The sequence below is a fragment of the Salminus brasiliensis genome, chromosome 16 (genome assembly GCF_030463535.1).
Source record: "Salminus brasiliensis chromosome 16, fSalBra1.hap2, whole genome shotgun sequence".
NCBI lineage: Eukaryota > Metazoa > Chordata > Actinopteri > Characiformes > Bryconidae > Salminus > Salminus brasiliensis.
In genome coordinates, this window is record NC_132893.1 from 20,621,062 (window position 1) to 20,636,930 (window position 15,869).

The 15,869-nt window shown below is 37.0% G+C and overlaps 2 protein-coding genes across 2 annotated transcripts; both read left to right on the forward strand.

The window, feature by feature from the left end:
- Positions 1–717: 717 nt before the first annotated feature.
- LOC140536895 (uncharacterized) lies at positions 718–9,344 on the forward strand. The gene is made up of 6 exons (XM_072658961.1): positions 718–808; positions 1,730–1,843; positions 2,161–2,203; positions 2,360–2,427; positions 2,636–2,703; positions 6,951–9,344. The coding sequence occupies exons 1-6, from the start codon at positions 799–801 to the stop codon at positions 7,329–7,331; spliced, it is 684 nt and encodes a 227-aa protein (XP_072515062.1). The 5' UTR covers positions 718–798; the 3' UTR covers positions 7,332–9,344.
- A 1,893-nt stretch (positions 9,345–11,237) lies between these two features.
- Positions 11,238–14,735, forward strand: timm10b (translocase of inner mitochondrial membrane 10 homolog B (yeast)). Its single transcript, XM_072658885.1, has 3 exons — positions 11,238–11,411; positions 11,535–11,630; positions 13,672–14,735. Exons 1-3 carry the CDS (start codon positions 11,385–11,387, stop codon positions 14,095–14,097), a joined length of 549 nt encoding a protein of 182 aa, XP_072514986.1. The 5' UTR covers positions 11,238–11,384; the 3' UTR covers positions 14,098–14,735.
- Positions 14,736–15,869: the final 1,134 nt, after the last annotated feature.

Consider the following 15,869-nt stretch of genomic DNA (forward strand, 5'->3'; position numbering starts at 1 on the left):
ATGGTGCATACATCCTGCGAACCCAACTAGGAAGGAATACATTATCAAAGCACTGGCGCATTTCTATGTGCTAGGGATATATGGAAATCCATACTAGGTTAGGGTTCATTGCACACAATAACACAACATAGAGGGCCATGTTCCAATTTGTGTTGCGAAGGGTGCGGCAGAATGGGGATATCTATATCGAACAACAACTTGACAAGAAGCATTCAGGCTTCCAGATGGAAGGCTGCATGGAGTGCAAGTGTAGGGCTAGGCCAAGCCTATGTCAAGTCAATAAACATGTATTTTTCTGAGGAAAATAAACATGACTGCTTCCTGCAGCCCCCAAAACACACCTGAACCGTCAATGTAAAAAGTGTATTCAAATCTACATTTAGTAAAAATACAGCGAATATAGCCGACTAAGCCTTCAGGGTTTTTTTTTGTATTTTAGTGTAAATCACAAGCAATTAAAGTCAAAAGAATATATTTTTTTAAATTGTTGATGCAATATCAGCAAAACACTGAGGTCTAGTATATTATTTCTTTTTTATTATTATTTTTCTATGTAAAATAAAGAAAGGTTGAAGTTTGAAACCTGTCAAACTGCAGCTCATTAGACTAAAAGAGTCTCATTGTGTCTTTAGGTGACGTGAACGTTTGCATTAGGTATCCGCCTGATTTCCTGTTTGTAACCGAAAAAGACACAAGACAGTAAAAATAGAAGCAGATATGGTGCACCTCGTGAAGAACATGCGTAGATGCTGCTTAGGCTTCTTTAAGAACGGACAGCTGAAATAAGGACAGTCAAAAATGAATGAAGGTACGTTGTGATTATTTTCATTAAAAACAGTTTTCTGTTAAGCTTTCTCTACTTGAAACTACTGATATTGAGTTTACAGAGTAAACAATGTATATCTCAATGTAGCATTGTACTCATTGTACGGAGATTTCTCTATGAGCATCTGTTCATTGTTCAAGAAATGGAATTAATAACAGTAAAACATTTTTATTAAAATCAATCAGATCAATAAGTGGAAATCAGATTAGAAGTGTAGCCTGGTGTAGCCTAGTGAGTGCCAAAGCAAGCCTGACCTGCTACGAAATTCTGTCAGTCTGTTTTGGTGAAAATAATACTTAATACTTAAGTTCGCGCAAACAACTTAGCTGTTTGTGCAGCATTTAATTTTTTACTTTTACTCTTATTATGGTATTAGTTATTTTTATAACGCAATGCCAGTAGTATTTAAAATAACTTCTAGGAAACTGTAAAATGAATTTTTTGATCATTAATATAAAATTGGCCCTGTGCATTACTGTGTTTTGTCATTAATACTGTATGACTTTTAACTGAGCCTTAAACACTTATAATTATTATATTACTTCCTGCCCAGTTGCACTTTACATTTAACAATGCAATTCTCTACATTGCACACCAACTGTTAATTATATTATGTTAATTATATTATGTTAATTATACAGTTATAGTATATTGTGTATATTTAGTGTTTATATGTTTATATATATATATATTTGCTCATATCTTTGTAACAATACTATAAAAATCTATATGTATATATGTTTCATCTTTATTTTATATATTATATTTATTCTATTTTTTGTTTCATGTGAGTGGGTAGTTATCAAAGCATTTCACTGCTGGTTGCACTGCATAAGACTATGTTTGGGACAAATAAACTTAAAAAAAAAAACTTTGTTTTGATAACTTTTCTATCTTTTTTAGCATCTTGCCAAGGAGCTTACGTAGGTCTGTCTCTGACATCCCTAGCATTGGTAATATCTGTATCTTTAAACATACTACTGTATTCATTGAGAAGAAAAGAAAGGCAGAACAGAGGTATGTTTTATACCAGTTTATAATTATGGATATGAATACAATGAACATTTAGTTATTAGAGATTTTAAAATAACTTACATAGTAAGATGATCAATGTTGAATAGAACTTCAGACATTTTCCGTGCTGTATATTGATAGCTATTATCTTACATTTTTGGGTACCAGGTGCTGCTGATTGCTTATACAAATGGTGATGCTGAGAAGAGTTTAATGAAAACACTTTTAACTAAAATGGAAATTTGTAACATGTTGGATTTTTTTTTAAATGCCAAACTATACACAAATCCATTTATTCAATATTTATATATTTCTTATAGATGTGGAGGAGCCACTGTATCGAGATTCTATTCCTGATGACAGGTAGAATTGCCTCATTTCTCTGTGAGATCATTTGGGAATTGGTGTGGCATGTGCTCTGGTGATGAATGACTGCAAATGGAATAGACAGCACCAGTTCTAATCCTAAAAATAATGAATATCACATAAAAAGTATAATATTATTTTCAACTATCACAGGTTTGAGGAAGACGGACAGCTCAATCAAGACAATCCTATTTATGGAAATATCTGCATGGATGGAGGAGGTAAATTTAGCTGTTTCTGAAATTCAAGTATTCTATTTTATATAGTACTGATCAAGAAAAACCTAACATTTTTTTTTAAAACTTCTTTATTTTTAAAACTGACATTTCACTATGTTAATGTTGTGTAATATAGTATTTTCTAACTAAATACATTTCTTAATACAAATACAATTTTACCATTTTTTCTACTACTGTTTTTTTGGTACAGGACATTTCAGGGAGACCGAATATGTGTGCGAACCTAAGACAAACCAAAACGCAAGGCAAGATGAACAGGTATGGTCTTCTCATTAATAATATGCAATTATGCTGATAACAGTCTCACACAACCATGAAAAGTATTTCTTTTCTAAACCATCCTGAAAATATCTGCCGAAAGAGATCAGATGTTTGAGGACATGATGTATTTTGAGACAGACTCTGAATCTGAACATTGTTGTACACAAAAGCAAATGGTTCAGTGTAAAGATAATTTCAAAATTATGTTGATATTGGTTGCTTGATTGATTTTTGCTTACAATATTTCAGATGATTAAATCTGACTGATATGGTCAAGTGATATTTTCTAATTTATTTATTTAACTCCAGAAAAGCAGAAGATTTATATTTAGCTACTGCACAAAGTTGTTTAAATTTCACCGCATTTGGAACTCTCCAGAATTAGTGCAAATTCAGGTCGATTTTATCTTTAAAAATATTATACATTTGCATGTATCGACATTAGAAGCTATGCACAAAATATACTGAATATTGGAATCGACCTAGATTCCCTATATCGTTACGTTCCTGGTTCAAAAGGTTAGACAGTCTTCAAAATGCTGCCCTGAGAACTCTTAACGTGAACATTGTTTTAGCTTTAAATAGTTTTTGGACTCTTACTATGTTTTTTTTTTTTTTTTTGGACTAGAAGTCAGGTAACTATTTTAAGCCATCCATCCCACGCATTTTAAATAAATCGGCCACACACAGAGAAATGCTGAGGCTCTTCGATTTCACACCGCTGCTGTGGTATTGTGCTCTTAGACCACCATGCAGCAACAACAAAAAAAAAGGCCTGAGGAAACAGACATAAGAGTAGCTCATAAAGCCATAATGTTTGGACATGTGTAATGCTAGTGTTGTGCTTTAGAGCTTTTTCACTTTTTTTTTACACCAGATTTTTATAGTTATTTAATGTTTTATTATGCTAAAGGTTCATGACCTTCAAAACCGTTTAAAATTTATTGGTATAAAATCTATTACTAATGGTATAAAATGCATTACCATATAATAATAAAATAAAAATCTGTAAAGTTTCACAAGTACATGTTTTCATGTGACAACAATTAATAAATAATGTAATTGTAATCAGTAATCAATATTTTCACTATATGAAAACTAATATGTATGAAATAGGAAGAACGTTAGGAGTTGGAAGTTAAAGTAAATTTAGGGAGAGTGGAAAACTAATTTGGGCGTAAATGCAACACAGGCTTTTAATGTAGTTAAACCGATTTAAGTAGAACATGCTTTTCTTCAGATGTTTGTTTGTTTTACACTAAAAACACCCCCTAGATCAGTTTATTCATCATACAGGTGCATTTAACATAGCATCTCTTTGAAGTGTATAAATAACTCTGTGAGAGCTAGCCAGACTAATGTACAGGCTCCATATGGTGGGTGAGTTTTACCACAGTGTTAAAACAAAGCCTCCCAAAGTAAACAGCCCATATTCCCCTCATATACATTCGAGGCAGTTTATTTATTTATTTTTTTATGGTTTTAAGCAGATATTTATCATGAACACACTACAGATAAACTACCCTTCTGAGACTAGCTGTTCCACTTTATGGTCAAAGATAAATTTGATACATCCATTTTTTACTAATCATATTTATTTTGATGCAGATATTTTACATGTTTAGGTAAGAAAGCTTGTCTGTTTACAATTTTGCATCAATGCACTAGACTTTTTAGTATGTGTTACAATAAGCCCCTCACTTTGTTGTTATTAAGCCCAGTTATCAAATGCTTAAAATTAAATCTATCACTTTAAAGTGTAAGTATAATTTAACAAGTACATGCTTTAAATAATTTAGATATAAAATATAATCAAGCTATCAGAACAAAAACATTTGGCTCTTAAGTCCTATTAAAGTTTTGGATTTAGGTTTTAAGTTTTTAGAATGGTTCTTTTTCTAGGACAGAATGAGTTACTAGTTATTAAATAATCAATTAATAACTAGTGTTGAGATTTATATATATATATATATATATATATATATATATATATATATATATATATATATCAACACTAGTTATTAATTGATTATTTCAGTGGTACTATAAGTTCCAAAATGTACTTTTATCTTGCCCAGGCCAAGGACTTGTAACTTCCTGTTAGTGATCATGATTGACTACAGCTGGTAGCTTCTCTGTGCTTACATAAAAAGGGTTTGGCCATTGCACAGTACAATGGGAAAAGTCCAAGTAGCTCAGTTCCAGGGAAGACAACCCAAAGGCAACTGTCCTCAACTAAGATGAAATTGCTATGAACTGGCATCTGCTGGAAAACTAATGTCACTCTTTACAGTAAAGAATTTTCCATTGCCATGGACTAACTGGCTGCCATTCACAAAATAAGCCATTGTTTTTGAAGCTTTATGGACAAAGAAAAAATTGTGTTATAAGATAAGACAAAGATGGAGTTGTTTGGTCACAGTGACCAACAGAGTAAGGTGGGGCATTCAAACACAAGAATGCTGTTAAACAAGGTGGTGGTAGCAAACTGTTGTTATGTCAGTGGGTGTAATGAAGAAAAAGGACTACTTTAGAATTCTTCAGCATAACCACAAACCTAACAGGGCAGATCAACAGAATAGATAAAGCACTTACAGTGAGCTTTTAAAATGACTTTCCCAAAGTCCTGACCACAACTCTATCAAAAATATGTGGGCTGTGCTTAAAGGTCTGGTCTTCTTAAAGGTTGATCTTTGAAAAAGAATAGTTAAATAAATCACTGAAAGCTCAATATTGCCATGACACTCATGTCCAAGATGAGTGCATGTAAACTTTCAAACAGAATTTTGACTGCTGTTCTTGCAAGATCAAAAACTTTTTCCAACTGCGTTCTAGAAACTTATCACAGCCAGATTAACAGTAAGCAATTTCAATTAGCGAGTGGGCTTAATGTGTCAGTGTCTCGTTTTGAGCTATTGAGCTATAAAGCCCCTGTCTAATGGTTTGAAATTTTTAATCATGTATTATAATACTAAATATTGTGCTATAGAATAAGCATTTACACAATGCTATAGAATAAGCATTTACATAATGTTATATTTAATATACATTTGTGTATGAACACAAAATTGCTAGCTGCAGCCCGTTCAGAACTATGATGGCTGTGTCAGATCACAGAATAACTGGCAGTGGTATCACTTATCTAAAATGCTAGTAAACCCTGTAATGGTCGGCCTAGAGTGAGATCTGTTGCCTAAAGTTTTTTAAAGAAATAAACAACATGGAAAGTTAAGCATGCAATTTTCTGGCAGCATGAAGCTGGTAGTGCTCCCTAATACAGCGCCGCACTTACATTCTGCTTCCTGTAAGTTCTAAACCATTTAGGCAGCCGTGTTTGTTTGGTGTTATAAATCACCATGTTCTGAGTTTAAAGGCAGAAATGTTCTTCTGAGGTTCTGTGATAAAATGGTTACATTTCCTGAAGCATGGCTGACAAAACAGAATATTTCCACTCTGTTTTAGCAAATATCTGAGATTAAACTAGCACACGGAGCTTAAACAAGCAACAGTGTGGCTGGTATGACTGGCAAAATGATGCTGAAAAACCAGGTGTTGGTGTTTTAGTTACATGCTGTTTGCTGGAGTATGCAGGTCAGATCAACTCGTGGAATTAAAGCTGACTGTTGCATGCCAATAACGGTGGATGTTCTTTTCTGTAAATATATTTTTCAGCTCTTTATTACCTTTAGTACTTCTTACTTTTTTAATTTATCCCCTACCCTATTTATTGTTTAGTGTCATTTTCCTTTAGTTTAAGACTGTGTTCTGTGTTTTTTGTTACTTGTCATACGTGTTGCTCTCACCAAGACAAATTCCTTGTATGTGTAACATACTTGGTGAAATAAAGAGATTCTGATTCTGATTCTGGTAGTGCCGCAGTACCAATTTAGAGTCGACATTACTGCGGACTTGCACTTCATGCAAGGAGAAACGACCTCAGCTTACCTAAGATTACATCTCCTCTCTGCAGCACACATACTTGTTAGCTTTGTAGTCTTCAGGCTGTCAGTACCATTAAATGTCTCTTCGAGGCAAACAAGAGGCAGCCTTGGTATATGCGCGTTGCAACAAGGTCAGTCAGTCAGTTAACCAGCCAGTACGTAAATGTAATTGGCTCTTCCAAAAATTTGTATCAAACTTGTACATTATGTACAGATTCTTTAAAAAACGTTAAACCGGTTAAAACATTTTCTAGAATTGTAATTTTACCTTTGCAAAAGGTAACCATTTTTTCCCCCGTCCAGGACGACTCAGCCGACATCTCCTATGCATCTCTGGACTTAAGTGTGGCTCAGAAGCGTAAGAAGAAAAGGAAGTACCAGCAGAAACAGAGCCATACGCATCAGGTCCAGACTCATCCTCAACCCATGGCCCAGCAAAGCTGCCCGGAGGCAGGCTCAGACTGCGAGGGGGCCCTGCCATCCCGCTCCAGCAGTCTTATGGTGTCCCGCAACAGCATCTACCTCAACAGCCATCAAGTAGCACTGGAGACAGAGGAGCTAGAAAGGGAACGGGAGAGGGAAAGAAAAAGCAATCGTGCAAGAGAGATTGAGATAAGGAATATGTATGGTGACTACAATCACGGCCTTGGACAATCAGAGCCAAGGCATGAGCAAGACGACTAGAGACCAAAGAAAATGTCAAACGTCTGAAAGTGCAAAGTAATTTCCTTGTGTTCAGAAGTCCTACCGTTCAAATGCTTGGAATCACTTTATGTTATTTGCTAATTTACTCACATTTTTACAGCTTCTTACTATTTATTCATAATTCTTCTCATTCAGAGTAGTCTTTAGACTAGCATTTTAAGAAGTAGAACCTTTTGCTGCAATAAGGCACTTCCACAGTTTGCACTTTCAGTCTGGTGGTGTAAGTTTTACTGGCATTCTAAATTGTCTGGGGGCAATTTTGCACACATTGGTTTCTGGCAGGTTGGCAAGTTAGTTGGTGAACTACAATTTTCAAATAGTGCAAATCTGTTGTTCACGTTGTTTGGAGGATGCTTGTGGATCACAGTTTTCAAATATTCTGATGATTTAGCCATTTTTGCCATTGACATCCACATTGAGGTTGTTCAACCACTCCTGTGGGACTACTGTGTTGAAGATGGAAACATGTTGTCTTACAGTATCTCCCTGTATTTTGCACCATCCCTTCTTCAATTTTAAGATGCTCAGTTCCTTACACCATGATGCTGCCACCCCCATGCTTCACTTTTAAGATGGTAGTTGTTCAGGAATGGGCAGTGTTAGGTTTGCAACGCACACAGTGTTTTGAATTTGGCCCAAAAGGTCCATTTTGGTCTCCTATGCCCATCTAACTTTCAGGAAGACTCCACACATGCTTTGATGCTTTAATTTCTTGCCATCCTCCCATACTTGTATGCAGAGCTGTTAATATCATTGACTACTGCATCTTCACTCCAGATATTGTGGGCCTCTTTGAGGTAGTCCCTGTCTTGTTCTGATGATCAGTTGCTCAGATATCCAACCCTTGGATATTATTAATCAGAATGCTCTTTGGTCATTGTCACATCTTTTTCTTCAGATTCACAGTCTGAACAATGGTACTCGAATGGTGCAAATCTGAAACAGCACAAATAGAGAGATAAGTCTCATTTGTAATCCAGGCAATGGCTTTTAAGGGGGTTGGTCACGTTTGCAAGGCACTGTCTCCCATATGTAACTAGATAAACGTGTAAAGTTGCACAGGACTACTGTATTGCAATCACTTCACAATTTAAATCACACATTTATCCACTCTATAATGGTTTTACATAATTGAATACGTTGATTCCAAACATTTGAACGATAATTGTAACAATGTAAACCCACTGTAATGGGTTTCTGCAATCCTTTTAATGCCTCTCCATTTAACTTTGAGTGATCTCTGTCATCAGCTTGCGCAATACTGCACAGCAAACGACAACTGGAGGATATTGTGCAAGGCCAAGATAGCAGTATTGTCTACTGACGTCACTTTGTGGAAATCACCTTTGTAAGTGTGTTTTTCAGAAACAAACTGATCACAGGTACAAAATGAATGTCAACAAAAAAATGAATTAATATAATCTGGAGGAAAATATTCCAGTCACTATAGTTTGTAGCTATTCGACTCTTATGATAAACAATCACTCAGGATAAACAAGTAAACTCTGCTTGTGTCAGTAGTGGTTCATCCATGGCTTTGCCCAAAGAACCTTCAGTAGCACCTTCATTCATATGCCTGTAGAGCAACCATCCATCACCCTGAACACTTAATGAGACCTTACCACTAAAGGGCTTTAGTGGAACAGAGCCCTGATCTCAGAAAACAATGAAAGGATTGATGCAACCCTACACCATCAATAATGACATATTAACAAGGTGTTTTGCCATCAGTCTTTGTGAGACGTTGGCCTGTGGAAAAATACTTTAAGCCTACACTGAAGATATGTATTTAAGAATATGCCATGCAATTATTCCTAGATGTTTCTTGAATGTGTTCCAAGTTTGTTAATAACCGTGTTTGCAAGTGTAGAATGAACGAGTCTACCTTTATGTTTAAATGTTTAATTTAATCAACATTTACGTTCCATTTACAAAGCATTTATATGTAAATTACTTGCATTGTTTACAAGCCTGTCATGCGTGTTAGCAATCGCTGTCTGTGTTTAGTTTATTTAATAACTGAATTAAACCTAAAAGTAACTTTTTATTGTGTTTTATTTCAGAGTATTGGTTTTTGATGCTGTTACTGCTCTTGAATATGAATCATTGCAATACCAGATCCATTACTAATTCTATATCATTAGCATATCAATGGTGAAAGGAGGTCAGCCTCATTAAAAATTAAAAATGAACAGTCTATGCTCGCAAGACTTTGTCACCTTTCAAATCGTTCATGATGACACTCATATTGGGACCTTCCTGTATAACCTACTTATAGCCTACAGTTAGACAAAAAAAGATGTGGTAAATGTCTTCGATGAAGGCCCCTAATCAACAGCCGGAATCAGTCAGCTCTACACTGAAGAAACAAAAGAATCTTGACTTCACAAAAGCTTTCCAGAGGTTGGCCTAAAAAAAGCCAGAGCAACAAGATGACTTAAGCTTCTTCAAGATATTTTTGTTGGACTATATCTAAACTATATCTATCATACCAAATTCTTCTGCCAACTTATCAAACCTTATCATAATGATACTGCATACGTTTATATTAATTTAATATATTAATATATTAATTTATATTAATATATTAAATTAATATTTAGAATTTATAATTATACATGTTTTACCACCAACAGGAATTCATTCAAATCAACTCCCTGTTCCTACACTCACTGTCCATTATATCAGCTCCACTTGACCATACAGGAGCACTTTGTAGTTCAGTACGTACAGACTGCAGTTCATCTGTTTCTCTGCATACTTTGTTAGTCTTCTTTCACCTTGTACTTTAATGGTCAGGACCCCACGTGACCACCACAGTGCAGGTCTTATTTAGGTGGTGGGTCATTCTCAGCACTGCAGCAACACTGTCATGATGGTGGAGTGTTAGTGGTGTGTGTTGCATTGGTGGTACGAGTGGATCAAACACAGCAGTGCTGCTTGAGTTTTTAAACACCTCAGCATCACTGCTGGACTGAGAATCAGAAATATCCAGCCATCAATGTCCTGTGGGCAGCGTCCTTTACTGATTACGTAAGGATGAAGGACCAGAGGATGACCAACACAAACTGTGCAGCAACAGATAAGCTTCACTCTATGACTTTACATGTACGAGGTGGACTAGCTAGGTAGAAGTGTCTACTAGAGTGGACAGTGAGTGGATACAGGGGACACAACTAAATAAGTCCTGCTCATATATATATATATATATATATATATATATATTAGTGCTGGGTAATACAATGTAATATCATATATATATATATATATATATATATATATATATATATATATATATATATATATATATATATAAGTGCTGGGTAATACAATGTAATATCATATATATATATATATATATATATATATATAGAGAGAGAGAGAGAGAGAGAGAGAGAGGATTCAAGGAGACATTATTGTCATTCGCATCACATGGGGTAGAACAAAATTGAGATCTCAAGGTCCCTGTTACACCCAAATAGCAGTAAATTGAATGACCAAAATAAAAAAAATAATAATAATAATAACAATAAATTTAGAATATAAGAAAGTTAGACATAAATAGGAAAGTGAGGAAGCAAAGAAATAAAAAGTAGCAGCAATCTAAGCACAATGGAATGTGGCAGCATGAATGAATAAGTAGTGGTAACATAAAGTGTCAAGTGTGGGTAAAGTGTCTCAGTGTCCTCAAAGTGTCAGTGCAGTGTGTTTGACTAGGTGGAGTTTATAGTCTTACAGCTTCTGGAATAAGAGAAGGGGGGTGGGGAGTAGAAACTTTTAATAAAGTATCAATATTCCTGTTAAAAAAAAAAATTAAAATAAACATAAACCCATTTCCAGTTATTTACGCTGACGCAACGTGACGTTGCCTGTCGCTTGGTCACGTGATGACAACATGGCTGCGCTCTTGTGAAAGTCATGCTACGGCTTGTCAGCTTTGTCCGGTGACCGTTTGTAAAGAAAGCGTTAAAACAGACGACTTTTATTACTACGCTTTATTTTCCATTTGTTTATATCACATCCTATACTGACATGGACCCTGACAGTCAACTCCGAAATGTAAGTGGGCTTCAGGCGCGTCGTTGCCGCGCGGCTGTAGCTCTGAATCGCAGACTGATTATCTGTGGCTGTGTTGTAGCGCTGCGTTTCTAACGCCGTCTTTTCCACATTTGTGTTTTCCAGCTTCGCGATTTTCTCCTTGTTTATAATCGAATGACGGAGATCTGTTTCCAGCGATGCACAGCTAATTTCAATTACAGGACTCTTACAATGGATGAAGTGAGTAAATGAGAACGTGACACGTCATACAGATATAATAGAATAGATCTCATATAGGAGAACTACAATCATCTGTTTTAGGCAGCATTATTAGAAACACCTGACTTGCTCTCAATGGCCAGTTTATGAGATACATCTACCTTACAGCTCCACTATTACAGGTGCACACTTCTACACAGTAGACCTCTGGCATACGATTTGTCAGCCATTGGTCAGTTTCTCACTGCTGTGGTGCTGTCCAGCTAGTTTTTGGGAGGTGGACCACTCTAAACACGGCCCTGGCGCTGGCTAGTTGAGTGCAGACCTCCAGCCAAGAATGGTTCTGGGGTCTAAAACTAACTATTGATGAAGGGCTGCTAACACAAAGTGTGGGCCAGCAGGCTAATAACTCTACCTGTACACCTGCACTTATTCACTCTTACAGATGTTTGGTATCGGTTATACATACAGTGATATGCAAAAGACAGGGGCACCCCTGGGCAACCACTGGACACATTCTCTAATATTTTAAGCAAGATTTGATTGATGATTGATGATGAAGCTTTTCTATCCTTTTCAAAGCAAAGGTTCAGGCGTACTGCATGGTCAGTACTTGTCAACATCCTCGTTTCCCTGCAAGTAGCGCAGCTTGTTAATGTCTTTTGAAGCAGTTGAGAATCTTTGTTTCATGTTTTGGGAGTGTTCATCCCTTCTTTTTTTCTTGTAAAAGGCTTCTAGTTCTAGGAGATTCTTTGCCGTCTTGTATGCGCTGCTCTTTTGAGGTCCATCCACAATGTTTTGATGATGTTTAGGTTGGGGTACTTTGAAGGCCATGGTAAAAGCTTCAGTTTGTGCCTCATGAAGAAGTCTTATGTGAATTTTGAAGTGTGTTTAGGATAATCATCATCATCCTGCTGTAGAGGATGTCCTTGTTTAGAGGTTCCCTTAAAGACTTTCTACTGAATTTTGTTAGGAGAGTGCAGAAAATGTTTTTCTTCTGAAGGCTTTGCTGCACAGTAGAACAGTGCACCATCACTTGGACAGGGGGTTTGATTAGCCTTTTTCAGCAATCTGGAAGTCTCTGGGAAAGTTGTTTTGTTCTTTCAGCTCTTAACTTGACTTCCACCATTCTTGTTATGTGCCGTTTCTTAATTACATTACTGAGGAACTGAGGAAACGACTACCTGAAAACGCTGTGCTATTGTCTTGTAGCCTTCTCTTATGTTGTAGGCAGCTAAATAGAGGAGACCATGGCTGCTGATTGTTGGGGCAAGATTTGAGAAACCTTCAAAGTTTTAGTATTTATAAAGATTTAGAATTGTCATCACCTGACCTTTCTTAATGATGACTGTAAACAAGCCAAGGAAAAACCTTGGGGCAGCGGTGGCTTAGCGGTTAGAGATATTTATGACAGGGTTGTGGGTTCGATACCCGGGAGCTCTGCAAGAGCTCACATCTCTTTGGGTGCCCAAGCTTTGGCATGCTGTTCCTTCCCTTTGCTTAGTGGTTAGAGCACTGGGTTATCAATGATCAAGTTCAATACTGAGATTCATCAAGCTGCTGCTGCTGTGCCTTGAAGCAAGTCCCTTAACCTTTTTTGCTCTCCAGCGAAGCAGCCCACCGCTCCAGACACATGTGCTCACTGCCCTCTTGTATATTTGCTCAGTAGTGTACAAGTCTAAGTTCCTTGAGAAACCTTTTGGGATTCTTCAGTGCTTCAAGCAACCTTTTTTTTCTAAAAACCTTTTCTTAAAGGTTCCTCAAACACCTTAGGAGGTTCCTTCACGGTTTTAAATTGAAGAACCTCCAAAAGTTTCTCATCTTTTAACAGTGTAGTGTGTTCACTGCATGAATAGCTTAAGCCCAGAAGTCAAATTCCATCTGTGTCCAACACAAGTGGTGATTGTGGTTGTCTTTTATCTTTGTCTTTATGATTTTTGGAAATCATCTGTCCACAGTAACATGTTTTAATTAGGCTTAATAACATCTGATTCACATTGACTTTGAATTGTCTGCATGTAATGTAACCCTGACCACTTACAAGTTGTGTTGCTACCTTCAGGAGCGCTGCGTAGACAGCTGTGCTGGCAAATTAATCCGCTCCAATCATCGCCTCATGGGGACGTACGTGAAGCTGATGCCGGTGATGGTGCAGCGACGAATGGAGGAGATGGAGAGCAAGGCTGCAGAAGCAGCAAAGGCGGCGGAGGCGGCACTGGCTGGAACACAGAGTCCAGCTTCACCCATAATTGCAACTGAACATGTGATGACTGCTGAATCACCTGCTGCATCGGTATCATTTCCTCCATCAGCTGCTGCGCCTACGTTAACTGATCTGTCGTCAGTCCCAGCGCCGGAGGTGCCGCTTACGTTGGTGGCAGTCCCACAAGCGGCTGGTGCTACCATTCCATCTGTAGGACTTCACACAACTTCAGCGGTCCCCGGGCTTCAATCTCCTGTGGGAACAAATCAAGACAGAACATCTTGATGTTAGTTCTTAAGCTGCAGGCTTTGAGATTCATTGCTCAAAGCTGTGTTCTGAAAGATTGAAAGGTTTGATGGGTCATCTTTTTCCGTATCATGGACTGCTGGGCAAGCTACTTACGGGTGCAGGTACAGAGTTGTCATCAGAGGCGGCGACCATGAAATCTTATTCTCATATTTTAGGGCTTCAAATGGTTCTTTGAGCGATGCCACAGAAGAACCACTTCTGCTTTCATAAAGAATGTTCATAATAGAGATGTGAATGTAAATTATCTATCAACGGTCAGAAGACCCTTCACACTTGCACATCTCTATTACCAACATGGTTCTTTATTGGAGCAAAGGTGGTTCTTCGGTGGCATCACTCAGTGAACCATTTGAAGCACCTTTTATTTTTCATGAGTGTAAGGCTTGTTAGCATAGCCAGCTGCGTGTATGTGACTGAAAAGTCAAGCCAAAAGTAAAATGAATGGCAGTGTTGTTGTAATCTTGCAAAATGCAGATTTTGAGAAGATCTGAACAGTGATAGCAGTCAGGTGTGATGCAGTAGAAGATGAAAAACTGCATTTTCCACGACCATTGTATAATGTCATTTAAACGGATAAATGCTGAACGTCAACAAAAAAATAAAACTTCTGAAAACAAACACTGAAAGCTTTTTTGGTGTATCTTTCAACCTCACTTGAGATCTATGAATAAATGATATGTTATTATATTGATGAATGTTTTTAAGTGATGTAAACTAAGCTGTTCTTGTGATCTTGTGGCTGCAACCCTTTCTCTCTTGTTAAAGGAAGAATTGCAACTTGATTTATCTTACTGTTTTTTTGTTTTTGTTTATTAATATCCTAACCACAACCAGACATCATGGAATTGCTGTGGCACAGGCCCTTTACTGTGTGGTTCTCAAAACCACTGCCAATCATTTAAACCACTGCTGACAGGATGGGTGAATTTCTATTTCTCAATACAATAACCAACACTCCAGTAAACATGCATGATGTGGACAAAAGTATTGGGACACATGCATATTCATTCGTTGTTTCTTCAAAATCAAGGGTGTTTAAAGAGAGTTCATCCTGCTTTTGGAGGAGTAACTGTCTCTATTGTCGAGGGAAGGCTTTGTACTGGATTTAGGAGCATTGCTGTGAGGATTTGATTGTGTTTACTGAGCACTCATGAGGTCAGAAAGATGGATGATCACTCTATGACAACTGTGTCAGCAATGGGTGCACATTAAAGTAGCTAAATGCATTCATTAGAAGGGGTGTCCAAAAATATTTGGACACACAGGGCCAGTTTCCCAGACATGGCTTAAGTCTAGTCCTGGGATTTTGCATTGGAAGAAAAATGTAGTCCACAACTAGGCTTAATCCCTGTCTGGGATATCATACCATCCTGTATTATTACTTTAAAAAATAAAATGAAATAACAGCTTATGTTAAACAGCTTTTCCAAAAACAGCTCTTGTAAAAGGCTAAACAGCACAACTAGCTACACAGTTTGCTAGTAGCTGGAGGCTCTTTTTGTGTGTTTTTTATTGCAGTAATATTTGTATATTTGAACCAAAAACACTAAAGAATAATAACTAACTAAAATGTAATGGAGTAACTGTAGATTTCTCACAAACATACTTTAAATCTATCACTACTTGCCAACCCACGTAAAGTACAAATGACCCTCAACTTTAGTCTAAGATAGCTAGTGGATGTAGCATTAGCTAGCTAGCTAACTACTTACTACACACCCCTGATAGCCTGAGGGCAATGTTGTCAC

What these genes read in the sequence shown, in the direction of transcription:
- timm10b (XM_072658885.1), top strand. Translation starts at nt 11,385, where the DNA reads ATGGACCCTGACAGTCAACTCCGAAAT. An exon ending in CTGACAGTCAACTCCGAAAT is followed by an intron (nt 11,412 to 11,534) that starts GTAAGTGGGCTT and finishes TGTGTTTTCCAG; the next exon opens with CTTCGCGATTTTCTCCTTGT. An exon ending in GGACTCTTACAATGGATGAA is followed by an intron (nt 11,631 to 13,671) that starts GTGAGTAAATGA and finishes TGCTACCTTCAG; the next exon opens with GAGCGCTGCGTAGACAGCTG.
- LOC140536895 (XM_072658961.1), top strand. An exon ending in AAAAGAAAGGCAGAACAGAG is followed by an intron (nt 1,844 to 2,160) that starts GTATGTTTTATA and finishes TATTTCTTATAG; the next exon opens with ATGTGGAGGAGCCACTGTAT. An exon ending in ACGCAAGGCAAGATGAACAG is followed by an intron (nt 2,704 to 6,950) that starts GTATGGTCTTCT and finishes TCCCCCGTCCAG; the next exon opens with GACGACTCAGCCGACATCTC.